The sequence below is a fragment of the Garra rufa genome, chromosome 10 (genome assembly GCF_049309525.1).
Source record: "Garra rufa chromosome 10, GarRuf1.0, whole genome shotgun sequence".
Taxonomy (NCBI): Eukaryota; Metazoa; Chordata; class Actinopteri; order Cypriniformes; family Cyprinidae; genus Garra; species Garra rufa.
Window position 1 is genome coordinate 21,583,158 of NC_133370.1, and position 23,489 is coordinate 21,606,646.

The following is a 23,489-nucleotide window of genomic DNA, read 5'->3' on the forward strand; positions in this document are numbered from 1 at the left end:
ATGTTTTCTCAAAGAACGAAAGCCTCATTTTTGTCAGTACGGCTGAATTTAATACTGCATAACGCGTTCATTTCGCCAGCGGTATCAGATTTCCATTTAAAAGTTAAGCGTTCCCAGTTCCTGCCATTAGTTGTGGTCCTGTGCAGGATTCCCTCCTCCGGCCCCCTCCGACCCACATGCTTGATTTTCGCTTCCTGTCCAGCAGCTCCAGATGGGGCAGATCACTGCGCGCATTCCAGCTCATTGTAACTGTAGCGGCATGTGATTTCAGCCCGTAATGTCCGCGCGCTGGATTGAGCACAATGCGGTGAATATGGTGCCACTTGGAAACACGGAGCTCTACGCACAATTGACTTTGCAGTTACTTTTGAAGCTGTTAATACGGAGTGAAACCGCAGCTGTCTCGGTAAGTTATAAGGCGTGGTTATTTTTCCCTGAGTGGCAAATATATGTGATGTCAGCAGCAAATAGAAACTTAAGTAAAGGCGCACTTTTTCTAGATATTGTATTTTTCCTAGGAAAGATGAGAATCACACGTAATTACTGACATGTTTAAGTCTTTGGAAAATCCTGCTTAAACTGGAAGATGCGTTTTGCAACATGATTTCTAGCTGGTTTAAGACTGACCAACTAACATGTTTCATAAAACAGACTGACCAGTTTAAAATGCTGGTTTTGAAGGTGGTTATAACCAGCTTGGAACAGCTAGAAACCAGCTACTAGCTAAAGCTGTATTTTCCAATAGGCGTCCAATGTATTGACTTGATTATCTAGCTCCTCTCTCTGATGATAACACTTTTTTTGTCTTAGCTCAAGGTTGTTTTGTTGAGGTGACTACAGAGCCATGAGGTCCTCATCCTCGCGTTTATCTAGTTTTTCCTCCAGGGATTCTTTATGGAGTCGGTGAGTTAAAAAATGCTCTAAATATTCCATCTGCTCATCATATGTGCTTCCATTGAGTTTATTCTGCACATCAGTCTATGCTAGCATTCCTCATTTTGCAGCAGAGTAATCAAACTGTATGTTTAAGTTTAATCAAAGAACTGCCTGACCTCTTAAATAGTTTCAGGCCCTCAAGGACAGATTGTGGTCCTGTGAGGCCCCGGGCATTGGCCTTTATGGATGCCCCCTTTTGTTGCAGTTCCAAATAATGTGAAATAATATTACACTGAGAAACTACAGTTCCCACAAAGTAAAACTGGTGAATTTGAGACAACAATTGAACCATATATGTGACCCTGGACCACAAAACCAGTCATAAGGTTAAATTTTACAAAACTGAGATATATACATCATATGAAAGCTCAATAAATAAGCTTTCTATTGATGTATAGTTTGTTAGGATAGGACAATATTTGGCCGAGATACATCTATTTGAAAATCTGGAATCTGAGGGTGCAAAAAAATCTAAATACTGAGAAAATCACCTTTAAAGTTGTCCAAATTAAGTTCTTAACAATGCATATTACTAATCAAAAATTACATTTTGACAGGTTTACAGTAGGAATTTTACAAAAAAATCTTAATGTAACACGATCTTTACTTAATTTCCTAATGATTTTTGACATAAAAGAAAAATCAATCATTTTGACCCATACAATGTATTTTTGGCTATTGCTACAAATATACCCCAGTGACTTAAGACTGGTTTTGTGGTCCAGGGTCACATATGGTTGTAGTTACATGCTTATGCTGTGTTATATCTGCATAATACACATACACTGTTAGTCAAAAGTTTGTTTTTCAAAGAGGTCTCTTCTGCTCACCAATACTGCATTTATTTGATCCAAAATACAGCAAAAGCAGTAATATTGTAAATATTTTCTATTTGCATATATTTATGCGTAATTTATTCCTGTGATCAAAGCTACAGTTTCAGCATAATTACTCCAGTCTTCAGGGTCCTTCAGAAATCATTCTAATATACTGATTTGTTGTTTAAGAAACATTTTAAAATTATTGTTATTATCAATATTTAAAACAGATTTTTCAGGATTCTTTGATGAAAAGAAATATCCAATTCAAAAGCTTGGAGTCAGTATAATTTATTTTTTATATTTTATTTTTTAGGGAAAGAGATTATAGAAATTAATACTTTTATTTAGCAAAGATGCTTTAAATTGATCAAAAGTCACGATAAAGACATTTATAATGTTAAAAATATTTATATTTCAGATAAATGCTGTTCTTCAAAACTTTCTATCCATCAAAGAAACCTGAAAAAAATCTACTTATTGTTTTCAACATAATATTAATAATAAATGTTTGTTTTTTTGAGCAGCAAATCAGAATATTAGGATGATTAGGTAATCATGTGACAGTGAGTAATGATGCAAAAAATTCAGCTTTGAAATCACAGGAATAAACTACATTTTAAAATATATTCAAATAGAAAACAGTTATTTTAAATAGTAAAAAATATTTCACAATTTTACAGTTTTTGCTGTAATTTGGATCAAATAAATTTTCTGCTTGGTGAGCACAAAAAAAAAATATTTTAAAAACATCTTAATGTTCAAAAACTTTTTTAGTAGTGTGTAACTGACTGTCATACCATCTATAACTATATTTAGCTTACCCTCAGATTTCTTTATAAACATTTCTTGCTTCAGTGGACGAAACCATAAATTCTGGCTCTCTTCAGGGCAAACAGTCCGCTTTATAGACTCCATTGCATTATAAAGAATAGATGAATACTAATAAACATAAATAACTGCATTATTATTTGTCCTATACACATTTGGTTATTCGTTTCATTTACTTCTTGTTTTTTCATATGTGCTCATAAAGCGGCAAAAGTAAAGCCCATTGCGTTCTGACGCATGCGCAGTTTCTCGTCTTGTTTATCCCGTCATCAATGGTGGGAGGAGATGAGCGTGCGTGCACGCGCTGGTGTCAGGGAGCTCAGACCGTCAGGACGGGGGGGAAAACGGAGGAAAGAGAAAGGGAAAACAGAATGAAACCGCTTCCGAAACCGGAACAACAATAATTGAAGGAAATACTGCAAATATCAGCCTATTTTAAAGCTAGGTTGTGGAATGAGGGCATTTTAAACCAGCATCCTACATCTTACAGTGGGAGAACAAGGAGAGGAGTCTGAACCGTTTTATGTAGATGCAAGTGGATAATTAAGACAAGGGAAGAGGAAAGACGTGGAAATCACACACAACGACCCTCTCCAGGGACGGGAACTGCACAGTCAGTGAAGAAAAAGCCACTGCCACACATTTGGCTCCGTTTCTTTTCATTTTACGCATTGCCTTACCATTCAACCTTACCCAAACAGAGAGAGACATCGCTCCGTTTCTGACCACCCCTGTCTAATTCATGGTGCTATTGTGATTTTTCTCCCCTCCATTTTTACTGGGCGATCGTGTTTGCAAGGATGCCGGATCAGATCTCCGTGTCCGAGTTTCTCTCGGAGACGACGGAGGATTACAATTCCCCCACCACATCAAGCTTCACCACCCGCTTGCAGAGCTGTCGGAACACGGTCAATGTTCTGGAAGAGGTAAGGCCGCTCTGTCACTCTTATATGAGGGAGGCTCAACTCGCACTATTGTGCAAGACACAAATAACGGTCCCAGTCCAATGGAGGATCCACTCTGAACATACTTTACGCTCATTTCTGTCCTACAACCTCTAAATTCTCCTTGACTCGCTCTCTCTTCCTTTTGAATCTCCGGTTTGTCCCCGTTGGGTTGCTTGTAGTTCGGTAGATATGGGTTTACAGTTCACAGAATGCGGCGCTGATGAACAGTGTATGAAATTATCCATTGTTACCAGTTATACCTGTAACACAATTTGCGTTATTCAGGAATATTATTATTTCTGCTTTTTCATCGCGCCGAATTGTTTCAAGGCTATTTTAATTTGCGCATTTATTTTAAACAACGAATGTTATTTTATTTCTAATAACAAGGTATATTGTCTACTCTAAATACATTAATGCGAGAAGGTCAGTTGGACTTAATATTGTTTTATTGATTATGTGGTCACAAGAGAAAACGTCATAATTTGTAGTGCTGGCGCAATTCTCCTGAAGAACTCTGTGATGTCATCGAGGCCGTGGATGTGAATGTTGAGAGCCTCATATGAATTTGGTTGCATTTTATTTATTTATTTATTAAAGGCGCATTCCGTATTTTTTTAGAGTTTCAAAACAGCTCTTTTGATAAATATGATATCAGTCTTAGAGAAAAAGCTGTTGTGTTGTACATGGAGTGGGTCGCACCTTAATGGTCCTTGCCATGTTGACATCACATGACCTGCCATATCATACAATTAACATTATTATTAATAATATTAATTATTAAAATAATAATGTTTATAATATAGTTCTTTACCAAGCACACAAATTTGTGACCCTGGACCACAAAACTACGCTGTAAAAAAAAAAAAAGCCGTAAAATTTACGGTAAAAAACTGGCAGCTGTGGTTGCCAGAATTTTACCGTAAAAAATATGGTAGCAATGTTTTACATTTTATGGTTTTCACTTAAATTTACAGGTAAATACCGTAACTGATATATTGGTAATGCACCAACCTTTTGAAGTACTGGAATCTGTTTTGTACCTGTTTTGCAATACACTGATAACCACCAAAAGCAGGTGGTGATGACAACATCACATGATGAACCAAAGCCCATTACAAGGAGGTTTTAAATAATAACATATATAGAAGGTGCACAGTGTCATTCACACAAACACTAAACACCATCATGGTAACACACACAAAACTGAAATAATGCCAAAAACATTAATTTAACAACATTAGATGTAACATACAACTAATGTACAAAACTGCCAAGAAAAAACTAAGAAGAAAAAGTTATTTTAACAAAAAAACATCAAATAAAAAAATGAAACACAGGGAATTTTGGGAATGTCAATTTACGGTTAATCACTGTAAATTTTATATTCTTTTTCACTTCCAAAAACAGTATACTACCGTAAAATTACATGCAATGTCCAACACAGTTTTTTACCGTATATAGAAGGGGAACTTACTTTTAACCATTTCACAGGTTTTTACCGTAGCATTTTTACAGTTACGGTCATTTTAGTCATAAGGGTAAATTGAGATGCTGATCAATGCATATTATTAATTAAAAATTAAGTTTTGATATATTTACAGTAGGAAATTTACAAAATATCTTCATGGAACCTGATCTTTACTTAATATCTTAATGATTTTTGGCATAAAAGAAAAATCAATAATTTTGACAATGTATTCTTGACTATTGCTACAAATATACCCATGCTACTTAAGACTGGTTTTGTGGTCCAGGGTCACATTTATTTAAAGTCCCCATGAAATCAAAAAAAGTTTTTTGGCGTTTAGTAGAAATATGTTAGTCTTAAGGTTATCTATAAGATAGTGTGCTCCAAAACAATGTCAAAATTCGCATTTACAAGATATACGCATTCAAAACTTTTTTGTTTTTGATGACATCACCCTGCACTTCAGCTTCTCATCAAACTTTCTGTCCAAACAAATGCTCTCTAGAATATGAAGTGTCCCGCCCCCTACACTAAAAATAGACGCTGAAGTTGCAGCTGAAATCGGTCACTTGTTCACAGAATTTGTATTTTCTGTACGATGAATTGAACTATATTGGGGATGGGGAACGACACAGTGTAAATATGCTTTCCATTGGTGCGACAGTCTGCTCTAGTCCACAGATACGATAGCACAGAGCCGATCATATGCGCGAACCAACGCAGACAATAAAATGCACCAGAACCATCTACACAGAATGCTATATTTTATTGCGATATGGATGAGATTGTGGCTGCATACACTGTCAAATGTGGCTTTACCAAGCTCAACGACTCTGGCATAAGCTATGATATAAACAAAACGCTATTGGCTATTTAAAAAAGGGGGTGGGACTGCTTGATATCACTGCTTGAATTCCTTTATATGCCTGATGAATATATGGGGGGATATCCAGATATTGTAAACCACCTCATACAAGTGCAACTGTGATTAGATCAACCTCAGTTAATTAGTAAAAAGCAACAAATGCACTGGAACATAAGCGAAGACAGATGGGCTAATGGTCCCCATGACCTAGATGTCTGTATTTTATTATGTTCCTAGATGAGCATAGACTAGCAGAGTGGTAAAATGGGATTTTGGAATCTGCATAACCTTTACTTGAAAGCAGTTTTAATATGAATGCATGTTTTTGTGTTTAATGAATGTCTTTACATCACATGATCTACATCAACCTATAATGGTGTCATTTGGGGATAAGCTTGTTTATTTCATCATGTGAGCTATTAAATAATTTATGCATCAAGCTCTCTCTTTCAGTTTCATCTTCAGACGTGAAAATGCATTATTTGCTTGCTTTGATGTTTTGGAGAAGTGAACGTAAGACGCGGGAACAGCCAGTTGTGCTTCCCAAAGAAATCCCACAAGTCATGCCAGCATCTCTCATCCTCTGTGGATCTGAGATTTGTGATGTTCTAAGAATAGTTCATGTAACAAGGAGAGGTTATTCTCCTGAGCAGTGGTTCCAGGAGCAGAAAGAGTGAGATAGAGAGAAGGGATTAACCTACTTACACATGGGCCAGTGAACACCTGACTTGCCAAGACAACAGAGAGCTCTGCAGGCGGATGAAGGGGCTTCCTCTCGCTCTGCCACGGAGCCCGCTCTTTATTGACGCGCTGTTTTAACGGCCAAGAAAGACATGGTGATCCCCGAATGACTCTGGGAGACATGAATGTCACCACCATGAATTAGCAATGTCTAGGGTAGTGATAGGAGCCATTGTGAGGCGGAATGAATGGGAGGTGAATGAACAGCGCTCTGAATAATGCACATGGGCAGGCTGACCGTATTTTTTAAAGCGAGGGTGTTAAGGAAACAAACTGAAAGCTCAGGCAGGGTGGTGTAAAGAGCCCATTAGTGGTTATAGCTAATGATGTTTCTGGGGATCTGGAGAGACTCCTCCGTGGTGTCTCAGTTTGGCAGCTCTACATGTTTTTTGGCCTTTGAAAGCATCATCTGGAATCCAAAGGATTTCCTCTCTCATTTTATTCAGTGTTAGAAGACACAGGAATGCTATAGGAGAAGAAGGGGAATGGGACTGAGAAATGACAGATGATGACAGATGACATGAACTTGAATTGCTCCATATGAGTGACATCACGCTACGTGTCAGAGCACATGCACTAACCATCAAGCTAAAGTCGTGAGGACTGAAAGATTTTTAATTTCTGAAAGGAAAAAGAAAGGAGGTGAAGTGAGGCCAAGTATGGTGACCCATACTAGGAATTTGTGCTCTGCATTTAACCCATCCAAGTGCGCACACACACAGTAGTGAACACACACACATCGTGAACACACACCCGGAGCAGTGGGCAGCCATTGCTGCGGCGCCCGGGGAGCAGTTGGGGGACCGGTGCCTTGCTCAAGGGACTCACCTCAGTCGTGGTACTGAGGGTGGAGAGAGTGCTGTACATTCACTCCCCCCACCTACAATCCCTGCCAGACCTGAGACTCGAACCTGCAACCTTTGGGTTACAAGGCCAACTCTCTAACCATTAAGCCATGGCTGACACTTTTTTCACTGTTTAGTAAACAGTGATGGAAAAAATATTTGACTCTCTGCTGATTTTGTACGTTTGCCCACTGACAAAGAAATGGTCAGTCTATAATTTTAATGGTAGGTTTATTTGAACAGTGAGAGACAGAATAACAACAAAAACATCCAGAAAAATGCAGTTCAAAACAGTTTTAAATGATTTGCATTTTAATGAGTGGAATAAGTATTTGACCCCTTCGCAAAACATGACTTAGTACCTGGTTGCAAAACCCTCACAGAGGTCAGACATTTCTTGTAGTTGGCCACCAGGTTCACACATCTCAGGATGGATTTTGTCCCACTCTTCTTTGCTGATCCTCTCCAGGTCATTAAGGTTTCAAGTTTGATGTTTGGCAACTTGAACCTACAGCTCCCTCCACAGATTTTCTATGGGATTAAGGTCTTCTTGAGCCACTCTTTTGTTGCCTTGGCTGTGTGTTTTGGGTCATTATCATGGTGGAATTGTAGCCTTGTAGCCCATTCCAGCCTTGTGTATGTCTACAATCTTGTCTCTGACATCCTTGGACTGCTCTTTCGTCTTGGCCATGATGGAGAGTTTGGAATTGGATTGATTGATCGCTTCCGTGGACAGGTGTCTTTTATACAAATAACAAGATGAGATTAGGAGCACTCCCTTTAAAAGAGTGCTTCTAATATCAGCTTGTTACCTGTATAAAAGACACCTGGGAGCCAGAAATCTTGCTGATTGATAGGAGATCAAAAACTTACTGCACTCATTAAAATGCAAATCAATTTATAACTTTTTTTAAATGCGACTTGTTTAAGACCGACTCCGATCGCCATTGTGTCGACTCAGGTGCAGGGGAAGACAAGAATGTCTCTGATTGAGTGATTGAGGTGTTCTGTTGTTGGATGTAATAATGAACATAGCAGTCATCATTTACTCCAGACATCTGAGCCGCTGAAGAGGATTAACGTTACTTTCGTTTTTGAAAGGACAGTGCCAATCCCGATCTACATATGTGTCTATGTTCGTGCAAATAATTCGGGAAGGAGCTTTACCCACAGCAGAAGCGAGTATAAGGTTTTTTTGCATCTTTGCAAATGATCTTTCTTAATAATGTGCTAGTTAGCAAGTTTTCGCAGCTAAACGTGGCTAAATGCGGCTAAAGTAAACATTAGAGCTCATCATCCCACGGCAGAGAGGGGCGGGGCGAGCAGAGCTCATTAGCATTTAAAGGAACATGCAACAGATTAGCTCGCTCTAAAAAGGGCTGATTTTGACAAGGTAAAAAGAGTGTTTTTTACACTACCATTGAGAAATTTTTACCAAAGTATGTTATAGACTTCTGATTAAGACTCATATCAACTTGTGGAAAATGGGCATCCGATGACCCCTTTAAAGCTTACGTAAACAAATTAAATTAAAAGAAGTTGTTTTTTCATGCTGTCAAATGATTAATCGTGATTAATCGTGTCCAAAATAAAAGTTTTTTTTTTTACATAATATATGTGTTTGTACTGTGTAAATTTATTATGTATTTAAAAATGCACACACATGCATGTATATATTTAAGAAAAATATGTTATGTTTATATATTAAATATATTTATATATAATATAAATTATATTAATATAAATATATACATGTAAATACATGTAAATAATTTCAGGATATATAAGGGTGTGTATTTGTATGTACATAATAAATGTACACAGTACACACATATATTATGTAAACAACAACTTTTGGATGTGATTAATCACAATTAATTGACTTGTTTTAACTCTAGACTTTGTGTTTTTTTAATTCCACTGCCCTGTGTCTCACGTTTTTAAAAGCAAAATGTGTTCTGTGTGAATGACCTTTATGGTAGCTTCCTAACTGTCAGGAAACCTCATAGATAATCAATTGAACTCAGCGACTCACAGTGATAGCACTCTGCATAGGAGACTCAGCTTACAATTGATTTCAATAGAGGTCAACTAAATAATAATCAATGAATCAATTTTTTTAATCACACTGATCTATGATTCACAGTGCCTTTTAGTATTAAATGAAATATATGTAGTAACAGTAATATGAAATATATAGTCTTAATGACTGTGTTGCTGTACATATACTACAGTAAATTATGCATAATTGCAAGAAAATAACCCTAAACCAAACCTTATAGTAAGTACATGTTGTTAATTAATATTGTATAATTATGCATAATTATACTAATTGTATAAAGACACTATAACAGGCACCTTAAAGGTATAAACATTTCTTGATAATTTACTCATGCCCTTTTGATTCAAGATGTTCATGCCTTTCTGTCTTCAGTTGCAAAGAAATTAAGGTTTTTGAGGAAAACATTCCAGGATTTTTCTCCATATAGTGGACTTCAGTGGTGCTCAACGGGTTGAAGGTCCAAATTGCAGTTTCAATGCAGCTTCAAGGGGTTCTACACAATCCCAGCTGAGGAATAAGAGTCTTATCTAGCGTTTTCTAAAAAAATACAAATTTATATAGTTTTTAACCACAAATGCTCATCTGGCACTAGTTCTGCGATGCACGTCTACAACTTCACACATTATGTACTCATATTGATATGTACTTCGGTTCAAAAAGGTAGGGTAGGGCTAAAAACTCCAGCTTCAAAATTATCTGACAATGTTGTTTTACATTGTTTTGTAAAGGCCATTTGACTTTCTTGGCATGTTCGGGTTGTACTTCCGCCTACCTCACACGTGACCTTTCCAACATAACTATGTAATGTGCAAAGTCAAGCTAGTCTAAGACAAGCATTTGTGGTTAAAAAGTATATACATTTTTACTGTTTTAAGAAAATTACAGATTGTTTGGCTAGATAAGTCCCTTATTCCTTGGCTGGGATCGTGTAGAGGCCTTTTGAAGCTGAAACTGCAGTTTGGACCTTCAACCAGTTGGCCACCATTGAACAGACCAGCTGTCTACAGCAAACAGTTTCAAATGTATGTTTCTTTCATCAGACATTCAACAGTCTATTGTTAGCTTATTCAAATGTCTGTGGTATTATATTACAGTAGCACATACTGTATTAATTTGCATATGCCTTGTAGCCTTGAGTGCAATACAGTAGTGGCCAAAATTATTAGAACAGTAGTATTTTCACCAGCTAGAAAATAGTTTTAAGTCGGTTATTTCTATTTTTTTCTGTGGTGTGTCAATAGGAATGTACAGTTTACATTTCCAAACATTCAGTTTGCCATTAATTATATTATATTATTTTGTTTGCACAAGGAGTCTGACAACAGCCAGTGCTCCACACAGAGATCTGATCTCATCATCATCCAGTCTGTCTGGAATGACATGATAACACAACAAACTGAGACGGACTAAATCCACAAGAACTGTGGCCACGTCTCCAAGACGCTTCAAGAAGCCTACCTGCAAATCTACAGTACTGTTACATTTTTAGGCACTGTAAAATGAGGATGCTGTCAAAAATAATGTCATAAATAGATTTTCTTTATCAATTAAATTCTATTAACTAAATTAAATCAACATTTGGTGTGAGCATCCTTTGCTTTTAAAGCAGCTTTTGCCCTAGGTGCAGTTTTTCAGGTGGCTTTGCAGGTAGTTCTCTTGAAGCATCTTGGAGATGTTGCCACAGTTCTTCTGGATTTAGTCTGTCTCAGTTTGTTGTGTTTCTTCATGTCATTCCAAACAGACTGGATGATGATGAGATCAGATCTCTGTGTGAAGCACTGGCTGTTATCAGACTCTTTGTGCAAACAAAAATCTCACTGGATTATTACAAGTAATGGCAAAATGTACTGACACACTACAGCAAAAGATAATAGAAATAACTGACTTAATGGAGAAGTTCACTTCCAGAACAAAAACTGACAGATAAATTACTCACCCCCTTGTCATCCAAGATGTTCATGACTTTCTTTCTTCAGTCGTAAAGAAATTATGTTTTTTGAGGAAAACATTTCAGGATTCCTCTCCATATAGTGGACTTCTATGGTGAACTTCCAAAATGCAGTTTAAATGCAGCTTCAAAAGGCTCTAAACCATCTCAGCCGAGGAAGAAGGGTCTTATCTAGCGAAACAATCTGTGATTTTATAAAAAAAAAAATATGACAAGTTATGTACTTTATAACCTCAAATGCTCGTCTTGTGTAGCTCTGCATAAACTCTGTGGATTCCGGTTCAATACAGTTAGGTTCAAAAACAACTATTTCATTTACTCCTCCAACTTCAAAATCATCCTACATCGCTGCAAAAGTACAGATCAACTGTTTACAAAGTGAACATGCAAAGAAGAAAAAAAAAGGTTTTAGGTTTTAGGACGATTTTGAAGTTGGAGAAGAAAATTAGATTTTTTGAGAGTTCACACAGAGCTAGACAAGACGAACCTTTAAGGTTTTTTTTAGAAAATAAACAATCGTTTCGCTAGATAAGACCCTTCTTCTCTGGCTGGGATCATTTAGAGCCCTTTGAAACTGCATTTTTAACCTACAACCCATTGATCCCTATTGAAGTCCTTTATATGGCAAGAAATCCTGAAATGTTTTCCTCAAAAAACGTAATTTCTTTACGACTGAGGAAAAAGAAAGACATGAACATAATGGATGACAAGGGGGTGAGTAAATTATCTGTAAATATTTGTTCTGGCAATGAACTTCTCCTTTAAAAGCATTTTTGGCTGGTGAAAATACTAGTGTTAATAATACTAATACTAATAATTTTGGCCACCACTGTACATGTAAATATGTGAAATTTAGCTGGGTTTTTTTTTTCTTCTTTTTTATATATCTATCCCCTGGTTTTACATTTATATTCATGCATTTGGCAGATGCTTTTAGCCAAAGTGACTTACATTGCATTTGAAGTATACATGTTATCAGATTATGGATTTTCTAGGAATCAAACCTATGGCCTTAGCATTGCAAGCACCAGTTTGAACTACAGAAGTGCTCAAACGGTAGTTTGCTCTTAGGATATCATATAACACACCATTATTGTATCGCCACTCATTAATTGTGTAATCTTCTACATTTTCACCATCCCTCACTCCATTTTGTCCACAACACCTTTGCCCTAATACCGCATTCCACACAAAGCTTCTCCATCTTGATAATGGTTTCCATGGCACTGTGCTCGTACATTCTCATCATGAGGGCCAGATGGCAAAGTAGATGTATAGACTGCCTAATCGACAAGCTGCTGGTATGCATACTCATAGACAGCATTTTATTAACTCAATTTGTCTTTGGAATTTCCATTTTTTTTCTCCAAACAATATTTATAGTGATTTCAGATGGAGCTTGCATGGAAGCTCGTTTCTTGTTTATTGCTTGTTTTGTTTTACAAAGAGCAATCTAGTGAAGAGATTGTCTGTTTTAGCCCAGCATGGAGTAATGGTGCACTGATAATCCTTTTGCCAAAAAAAGCAAAAATGTCCCTGAGAGCTTAAGGGAGAAGTCCCCAGTGACTGATACTGCAGTTAGTGCTTCATTTACATGGGCATAGAATAAATCCCTTGCACTGAGACGTGCAGTAATATTCTGCACTGCAGCAAAACCCATCCAACTATAGACCGGATTCACTCATTTGATGCCTGAGGTGGAGCTTAAAGTATTAAAGGGAACTGTAGACAAAACAGGACAGAAACTTGCATATTTCATGGTCTTATGTTTAGGATGAGAACAGAACGATGAGAATGTTTTGAGTCAACCTTCTCTTCAATAGTCTGACTATGGGTTAAATGGGTCAGTGGAATACCTCCTTAACAACACACTGACGCTCATGTACACCCACTGCTTAGTCATTCCTGTCTCTAGAACACAAAAAATATGAATAAAAGATGTCCACACTTCTTGCCATTTGCTCATAATATGCTCTATTGTTTGCATTGTGCGCTCCAAGCAAACAAAACAAGGAGTCACAACTGCACTGTATTACTGAGTACAATAGTTTGCTCTTTAATAATTCTTGACTTTATTGTTTATTTATTTATTTTCTATTCTTTTGTCATTTTGGGTACCATTTTGTGTAGTTTTAACTCCAAGCAGCGATTACGACAGTATTGAGGAATCTCATCATTGCTTTTTATTGATGGCTCTGGAAACAATGAGTATATTTGCCAACACAAAAGACCACATGCTAACAGTTCACCCTATAAATGTGATTGTGATTTTAAAGCTATTTAGTTTTTTTATCCAAGTCATTTGTTTTTCTTTTTTTAGCTTGCACATATTCATTTTCTGTGTATTCATTCATGCATTATAGTGGCTACATAGTAGTCATGGGAACAGCGATAAATCGCTCTAGTGACCTATTTTATGGCAGACCTGATCTGCAGCCATTGATTTGTGGCCAGATGGGAAATCAGAGGATTTGCACCACATTTGGTTGCCTTGAAATTCCTGGTGCATGAGATCTATGGGATTGTACGGTTTGGTGTTTCGGTCCTGAACAGATTTTAGTTTTTTACAGCATTATGTTTTCATGTAGCAGGAGAAGACTGAGCTGTTAAATCTACACTAGACATTTACACTACCATTCAAAAGTTTTTGGACCGTAAGATTTTTAATGTTTTTTAAAGAAGTCTCTTCTGCTCAACAAGCCTGCATTTATTTGATCCAAAATACAGCAAAAGCACTACTATTGTGAAATATTTGTACTATTTAAAATAACTGCTTTCTGTGTGAATAGATTTTAAAATGTCATTTATTCATGTGATTTCAAAGCTGAATTTTCAGCATCATTACTCCAATCTTCAGTGTCACATGATCCTTCGGAAACCTTTCTAATACAATTCCTTTGGGAAAGGAATTATAAAAATTAATACTTTTATTTAGCTAGGATGCTTTAAATTGATCAAATAATGATAAAGGCATTTATAATGTTACAAAAGATTTCTGTTTCAGATAAATGCTGTACTTCTGAACTTTCTATTCATCAGAGAAACCTGAAAAAAATTCTGAATAATTTACATTTTAAAATATATTCGAATATATTCAATTTTACTGTTTTTGCTGTACTTCAGATCAAATAAATGCCGGCTTGGTGAGCAGAAGACTTCTTTAAAAAACATTAAAAATCTTACTGTTCAAAAACTTTTGACTGTGTACATTTATTCATTTAGCAGATGGTTTTATCCAAATCAAAGTTTAAAACAATTTAATTATCCTCCTGGTATTCTTTTAATTTAATTAGATTTTAGCCTTGACATTAAAGAGAATGGCTGTAGTAATTACCTTATACAAAAACATGATTACAGCATCAGCACCAACTTGAGCCGTGAAAAAGTAGCTTCCTGTTTTATAACATAGCAACAAATTTGTTAAAAAGACAGTTCACCCAAAAACGAACATTCTGTCATAGATTGCTCCCCCTCATGTCGTTCCAAACCCATAAGACCTTTGCTCATTTAAAGGTTGTATCAGCGATTTCTAGCCTGAAACATAAAGTGTCAAATTCAGCTGACCTTTCATCACAATCCGATCGCTGCCTGCCCCATAAATTGTCTGTGAAAAAAACGCGTCTCTCTGGTCAGCCTAGGGTCCGAGATATGCCAAAAAAACAATCGGCACTACCAACCTTTCCACAGATAAACAAACGGTGTTCCAACCAATCAGCGTCAGGGGTTTGGTGTTGTGGACTTTCGCTCCGCCTCCCTCACATCCCTGCACCAGTAGGAAAGTCCACAACACCAAACCCCTGACGCTGATTGGTTGGAACACCGTTTGTTTATCTGTGGAAAGGTTGGTGGTGCCGATTGTTTTTTTGGCATATCTCGGACCCTAGGCTGACCAGAGAGACGCGTTTTTTTCACAGACAATTTATGGGGCAAGCAGCGAGCGGATCGTGATGAAAGGTCAGCTGAAATTGACACTTTATGTTTTAGGCTAGAAATCGCTGATACAACCTTTAAGAGGACAAATTTAGATATTTTTGATGAAATTCGAGAGCTTTCTGACCCTGCATAGACAGCAACACAACTGACATATTTAAGGCCTAGAAAAGTAGTAAGGACATCGTTAAAATAGTCCTTGCGACATCAGTGGTTTAACCTTAATTTTATGAAGCTATGAGAATACTTTTTGTCTGCAAAGAAAACTAAAATAATCCTATCGGATTTAATCAAATAAATATCTTAATTTGCATTCCGAAGATGAATAAAGGTCTTACAGGTTTGGAATGACATGAGGGTGAGTAATTAATAACAGAATTTTTTTTTTTTGAGTAAACTATGCCTTTAATCACTTAGACTTGAGCGTTTGACCGGCGGTTATGCCATTATCAGTCAGAAGTAGCGCTCTCTGTAGCAGTCTGTGATTACTGAACAGTGGCTGCTTAGTGTTAGTCAGCAGAATAATAGCGCTGCTGCTGTTGGCGGTGTGATTGTGCTGTGTGTCTGTCATTTGAGAATTGTCCAGGCCGAGCTCAGCTGGATGGTTATACAAGCGCATGCAGCAGCTGAGGGAGAGACAGCGTGCCGAGTCTCGTGTCCTTGCATTGAGGTCACCAGACGCACTCTCAGGCATGGACGAATTGTCTTCTTCACCGGCCTTCAGGGCTGACCAACCGCTCTGTCAACAAAGGCCACCCTGCTCTGACTGGCACCACTAGTGCTAAAAATATATTTTATGGAACAGTATTAGTAGAAGACCGTTTTACTTTTGGATTTAAGTATTTGTGGAGGAAGACTTTGACCTATGCATTGTTTGGGTAAACCTGTTCTGTTTTGGGAAATCCAGCCTTTTGGAAAAGACTGCACATAGTCGGTTCTTCAAGTAAAAGTTCAGTTTGATGGGTGGAGATGTCTTCTGGAAAAAAATTACATTACACCTTGTTACATCTTTTCTCCACCCTGATCTAAAGACGACAGTCTATAGTTGGCCGGATGAGGATTGAACAAGTGGATGACAGGAAAAAGTCATTCATTCAATCCATTCTTGTATTAAAGCTTCTGCAAAAATATTATGCTGCACAAATGTTTTAACATTGATAATAGTAAGAAACATTTCTTGAGCACCAAATCAACATATTAGAATGATCAAGGATCACTGAAGACTGGAGTAATGACTGCTGACAATTCAGCTTTGCCATTACAGGAATAAATGACATTTTAAAATATATTAATATAGAAAGCAGTTATTTAAAATGTTAATAATAATATTTCACAATAGTACTGTATTTATGATCAAATCATTGCGGCTAATGTTTGGCAAAAACATGAACAAATCTCAAACTTGTATGCTCAAGTTTGGGATCAGTAAGATTTAATGGTTTTTAAAGACATTTTTTATGTCAAAGCTGCATTTATTCAAACAAAAATACAGAAAAATGGTAATAATGTGAAATATTATTTCAATTTAAAATACTAAAATAAAAGAATATACTTTCAAATGTAATTTATTCCTGTGATACAAAGCTAAATTTTCAGCATTACTCCATTCACATGATCCTTCAGAAGTAATTCTAGTATTCTGATTTAAAAAAAAACAAACATTACAATTCTTACTGATCATAAACTTTTGAGCGGCAGTGTATGTGTATGTATGTTGCATGTTCTATGGTATTTACAAAAATTAACTTTTTCAACTTTTTTGTTTTTCAAATAAAAGGTCATATCATTGAATTCCTAAAAAATAAAAATAAAACCTATGTGCATTCCTTTTTTCAATAATTCAATGGTCCAGAGTTAAAGGGATAGTTCACTCAAAAATGAAAATTCTGTCAATAAAGAAACTGTTGAATAAAGTCGTTATTCTTTAGAAAGTCATTATTCTCAGGTAAGGTTGAACCACTGATGTCACATGGACTATTTTATCGATGTCCTTACAACCTTTCTGAGCCTTGAATGTTGCGGTCTATGCAGGGTCAGAAAGCTTTTGGATTTCATGGAAAATATCAAAATGTGTGTTCTGAAGATGAACGAAGCTCTTACGGCTTTGAAACGACATGAGGTTGAGTAATTAATGACAGAATTTTCATAATTGAGTGAACTAACCCTTTAATTCAACTATAAAAATATCAACTGATATATTGTTAGTATTGCACAATACTGTGGCTAATAACAAATATGCCAAGCACTGTGACATCAGTCAGATTTTTAGAGTTTTCTGCCTACTTTTTTAAAAGCATTGACCCCAGTGTTTCTTTTAGAGTCCTTCGAGAGTTTCCACCTGGCTCTCTCTGTATGGTCTTTGTGTCAGGGTGTTTACGTGTGTGTGTCTGTGTTTTATTAATCAGACTTGGACAGAACATGGAATCCTCTGAACCAAAGGCATACCTAGCATTCTGCGTGAGTATCGGAGGGCCTGTAGCCATGGGTACGAACCAAACAGACTATGATTTACACAATGACCTGTTCTTCTCATATCTAGAGCCACAGATTCAAACAGTGCCAGCGCTGGAGCGCTGCTTGCCAGGCCTGTGGGTGTTCGGTGGCCAAGCGATCGGGGTGTTGACTTCATGTAATGTTTCCATTGCGTTTCTCTTGGTCATTTGTATCTTTTTCTTCCACAGTTATTGTAATAAAAACAGACAGAATAAAGTTGGATCACCCTTGGCCTGCAGTTCTGACTCATAAACCCCATGAAACTTTGGCCTGAGCTCTTTCCCTTGCCTCTCCACATCCCCAGTCAAGTCTGCTGGCTTTGGGTTGGCAGCGAGTAGTAATTCCTTAAGGAGTTCATGTTTCTTGTGGCTGATAGCTGGTGCAAGTCTCTCCTGACCTAAATGTGCACATGGCAGTATGTTCAAGCCCTGGAAAAGTTTTCTAGTTGGCAGGCTGTATAGAGAATGTCTTTTCTTGCTTGGCAAGCCAGTGTTGGTCTTCTCGATTGGCTGTCTTGATAAAGTCCAATATCGATCTGGTTGTTCCTCGTGTGAATCTAATGGATTGTGGTTGCTTTGAGCGGCAGTAAAAGTGTATTATAGCACTGTTTTTCCACCAGTATCTTGTTTCTGAGGGACCTACAGCTTTGAGATGAATTGGTCGTTTCTTTAGTTTATTGTTTGCTTCTTTTTTACAACAGCAAAAAAATATTATTTGACCTGTTTTGAGATATTGTCGTGAAAGGTGCTTTCAATTTAGGTAGCACTCCAGGAAAAGAGCCAAGGGCTCAGCGATGCCCATCGGTTGAGTGGGTGAACAGCGGGTCAGGGTTTGTTGTGAGTACTGTAGACGAGTATTAGCACGTTACCGCAGTCTGTCCCGTCATAAAGAGGCAAATTGCTTAGTCATGGAAGGACAAAGTAGCCCTTTATTGAGAGTGTCATATTGTTATGGTGCCAGTGAGTGTAATGTTGCATTTGTTCTCAACAGGGCACTTAACTTTCTCTGTCTGTATAATAACTGTAGTGCTGTATTTCATTTTTGGTCTCTCTTCAGGAGCCAGATGGTACTGGACTGAAAAAAATGCATATATTTCAAGTAGCTGATTGACCAGAAAGGAAATAGTTATGCAAAAATGACATGTCTGGCACCGTTTGCTCACCTTCATGTCGTTTTGTATAACTTTCCTTCCATTTTTAAAGAATATCTCATCAGCTCTTTTCTATACAATGTAAATAGAGGTTTGGCTACCGTGTGTAAATCTGTAAATGATACTTGATATTATTTAAGAAGATTGTCAAATGTAGAAAGCAGCTAAATGTTATTTGAAAGTGGTTCCAACTCATAATGTGGAGAGATTATCCAGATCATAATGGAGATGTCACCTGCTTGGCTTTATCGTCTCTGCAATGCTTACATTCACTGTTCTGTTCGCTGTGGTCACGCTTAATAGCCTACAAGACCATTTTGAGGATGTGGTTAGATTGTTGTAATTAGTTGTGTAATGATATTACCCTCTTGGTCATACATCAGAAGAATGATACTTCACGCTTACAGAGTAACTGAATTAGTATAGACTAGCGTTCAAAAGTTTGGGGCCAGTAAAAAAAATGTATTCAGCAAGGATGCATTAAAGGATTAGTTCACTCTAGAATTTAAATTCCTTGATGATTTACTCACCCCCATGTCATCCAAGATGTTCATGTCTTTTTTTCTTTAGTCAAAAAGAAATTAAGGTTTTTCATATGGTGGACTTAGATGGGGATCAACAGGTTGAAGGTCCAAACTGGAGTTTCAATGCATCTTCAAAGGGCTCTACACGATCCCAGCCGAGGAATAAGGGTCTAGTGAAACTAGTGATACTTTTTAACCACAAATGCTTGTCTAGCTCTGCGTCTACGACTTCCTGCATTCCATAGTGACATTGGAGGAAGTACCGACCCAGTGTTTACAAAGCCGAACGTGCCAAGAAAGTCAAACGCTCTTTACCAACAAAAGGTAAAACAAATTAATTTGTATGATTTTAAAATTTGAGGAGAAAATAAGATAAGTTTTTCGCCCTACCCTACCTTTTTGAACCGGAATACACAGATGAAGAACTAACCACACATGACCTTTCCAATGTGATTACGTATTGCGTGAAGTTGTAGATGTGCATCACAGCTAGTGCAAGATGAGCATTTGTGGTTAAAAAGTATATTCATTTTTAATTCAAAAAAATGACCCATCGTGGGTGGGATCTTGTAGAGCCCTTTGAAGCTGCATTGAAACTGCAATTTGGACCTTCAATTAGGGCTGGGCAATATATATAAAAAAATTGATATCTCGATACTGTCTCAATTTTTATGATGTTCGATATATATCTCGATATGTTTGCATTTGCTCTTAAATAATTAAAAAAACATGATTTTGTTTTGCCCCCATTAAAAAACAACAAAAACTATTTAGATAGAACAGCTATTGTTACAAAGTGAATGCAAAAGTTTAGTGCAAATTTAAGAAGTAAAAAAAAAAAATCTAGTGATCACTTACTGCTTTTTATTAAATGATCACTACAATGATGTAGTGCAAAAGTGCAGAACTTTTTTAGTGCATGCAATTCACAATTTACGCTGTGCAACTGGGGAAAATAATTAAACTGGGACAAGTTTTTCGCTAACAACACAAGTCTGTCAACTGTCTCTGGTTTAAGAGAAGCTCTGTGGCATGAAACTATGATCCCACTCACACTAAAACCCCTCTCAGATGGGGAACTAGTTGGAACGCATAGGTATTTCTTAGTTAATTTTGCAAACTTGGGGAAATGTGCCTCATGAATGCTCCACCACCCTGAGAACAAATTAATAAAATCAAAATCAATGTGGACTCATACATGGTTTATTTTACCTCAATTAGTCTACTGATTCATTATAGGCTTTCTCTGTTCAAACAACAGTAAGTGCATTTATTTAGCGATCACAATCGCAAACAATACAATCGAGATTTCATGACACGTGTGACACTTTCATTTTGATCGCTAAATTCCAGCTTGTTTGTATGAAGAGCGAGCTTGTGCGCATGGTTGCCAGATTGCTTAAAATATGCAAAACACCGGGCAGAAAATGTGTCGTTGTAACAGCGAAACTCTGATACCGGGATTTGAACTCTTGATTTCTGGCAACTGCACTCATGAAAGCTCGCATAGTAGAGGTGTGTACAGCAGTCTGCAATAAATTTATTGACCTTATTGACCCCTTTCATCTTAGTGATGGGGCTTGTCAACGAACATTTTTCATCATAGGTTTCATTAACAAAATTAACACTAGTCTCCATTTTGCTAATGTGTAAAAAAAGGCCCTCCCCCACCTCACGTTTCTTGCACGGTAATACGTAAGGGAATGTAATATTGGACACATTTGGCACATTCTTTTGGGAAAGTATGTTTTCATTTAAAATATATGATATTTACAATATTTTCACATTTTACATCGTTGTTCAAATTATTTGATATTCGAATAATTGGTCACCATACTTTGTGGAGGCTGTTTGATAGATGCCTTTTAAATGTTTGTTTGTGGTGCTGCCTGCTAAGTGCATTACTGAAAATGATTTTCTGTTCACTTTTACAAATGATGTAATGGTTTGTAAATGCCCTTTTCTCGTTACAGTGTTGCCAAGTGTTCCTTTAACTCCTGGTATATTGCTTCAGGATGTTGTAGCTCATAACAATGAAATAACAAGGGAAATGACCAAGGATAAAAAAAGCTCCAGAGTCTCGACCTGACGAGTCTGTCTCTCCCCAGACCGCAGTGGGCAGTCCAATTTTGGTGTACCGATGTCCAAACATAGCTGCAAGAAAATGAGAGAATGGCCACAGAGGGAAATCATTTATCACATGAGCAGCTCAAAACTACTACTTTCATCACCACAGGTTCTTGATCAGTGTGCCACAGCTGTCCAAATGCTCATTATTTTCTGCCTCAGCATGCCTTGTGTTCACTGTAGGAGGAGGTACATGAACACCATGAGTGGTTTATAGAAACACAACTCATCTAAACATATAGCAGGACATCAGTCTACAGACTGGATTAGAAATGACACGTTTCCTTTCAGGGTTTTCCAGGCAACTCAGCCACAATCAGTTTAAAATTTGCAGTACTTGTCACTCACGTTTTGTCCCTTTTTCATATTTAAAATAGTTGTGTTTGCATTTGATTAAATTTAGCAAACATTAGAAAATTCTGTCATTAATTACTCACCCTCATGTCATGACCCCTTTATTCATCTTCAAAACACAAATTAAGATATTTTTGATAAAATCTGAGTGCTTTCTGACCCTGCATAGACAGCAATGAAACACATAAGTGGTTCAATTGTAATGTTATGAAGCTACGAGAATACTTTTTGTGCGCAAAGAAAACAAAAATAACAAATTTATTTAACAATTACTTCTCTTCTGTTTCAGTCTTCAACACACATTCATGAGAGCACATTATTTTTGTTTATTTTTGAGCACAAAAGTATTCTCGTAGCTTCATAAAATTAGGGTTGAACTAATGTCACATGGACTATTTTAACAATGTCCTTACTACCTTTCTGGGCTTTAAATGTGTCAGTTGTGTTGCTGTCTACAGGGTCAGAAAGCTCTCAGATTTCATCAAAAATATCTTAATTTGTGTTCTGAAGATGATTGAAAGTCTTACGGAACGACCTGAGAGTGAATAATTAATGACAAAATTTTACATTTTTGGGAGAACTATCCCTTTAATAACTTAACAGTTCATTTAGTAGTAAATTGTATCAATATTCACCAAGGCCTTTAAAAATGTTGAAGACTCCTGTCCCCTGTACTTTTTATTTTCAGAGAGCTGTTGTGAATGTTGAGGGATTTGCTTTCAAATTGTGGCCTTAAGCTCTGTCTTTCTCATTAATCACCATTGAAGGGCTTCTTTAAAGATACCACAGATTATTTTTGGGTACGTTTGGGTGTATGTGTGTGTTTGGGAGGAGTGTGTTTGTGTTGGTATCTGCGGCTATTAGCACACACATCTGTTAGCCACCAGCTGAAACAGAGCATGTGAATTCATTATGAATGGCAGAGCATGTTGTTCATGTTCAATGAATGTCCTAAATCTGCTTTCCATGACTAACAAAATCAATTAGTAAAATTTTTTTTTTTTTGACAAAAGTTGACTCATATTTTTATTTTCTGCATGTTCCCATGATAACAAGTTAATTGCTCTGAGTCAGCTTGCCTATATTCTGTATACTTGCAAATTTTCTTTTTCATCCGTAGAGAGAAACATGTAATAGAATCAAGGAGGGCATCAACCAGGACGCAAGTTCAAAGAGTAAAGCAAAGAGTTCCTATTAGTTCATATATGGTTTCTTTCTTTTAAAAGGCACATCAGATGCAAAATTCACCTTTTACATGGTGTTTTGCAAATAAATGTGTCTTAGCAGTGTGTGGACACAAGTTTGTTACGTAGCTATGCTTCAATGTAAACTGTCTGCAAAGTTGGTAATCATAAAAGTGCATAATACGTAAAGATATTGTCTTTCAAAAGAAAGAGTCGACTCAGAATCGCCTTAAGGAGTCATATATTTTCCAATCTTCTGCCTG

The 23,489-nt window shown here is 36.9% G+C and overlaps 1 protein-coding gene across 1 annotated transcript in view; it reads left to right on the top strand.

The window, feature by feature from the left end:
• Positions 1 to 2,930: 2,930 nt before the first annotated feature.
• Positions 2,931 to 23,489, top strand: part of asap1a (ArfGAP with SH3 domain, ankyrin repeat and PH domain 1a) — a 72,173-nt gene continuing 51,614 nt past the window's right edge. The window contains exon 1 of the mRNA XM_073849398.1: positions 2,931 to 3,511. Within this exon, the coding sequence (XP_073705499.1) occupies positions 3,386 to 3,511 (126 nt within the window). The 5' untranslated portion in view covers positions 2,931 to 3,385. The remainder of the gene's footprint in view (positions 3,512 to 23,489) is intronic.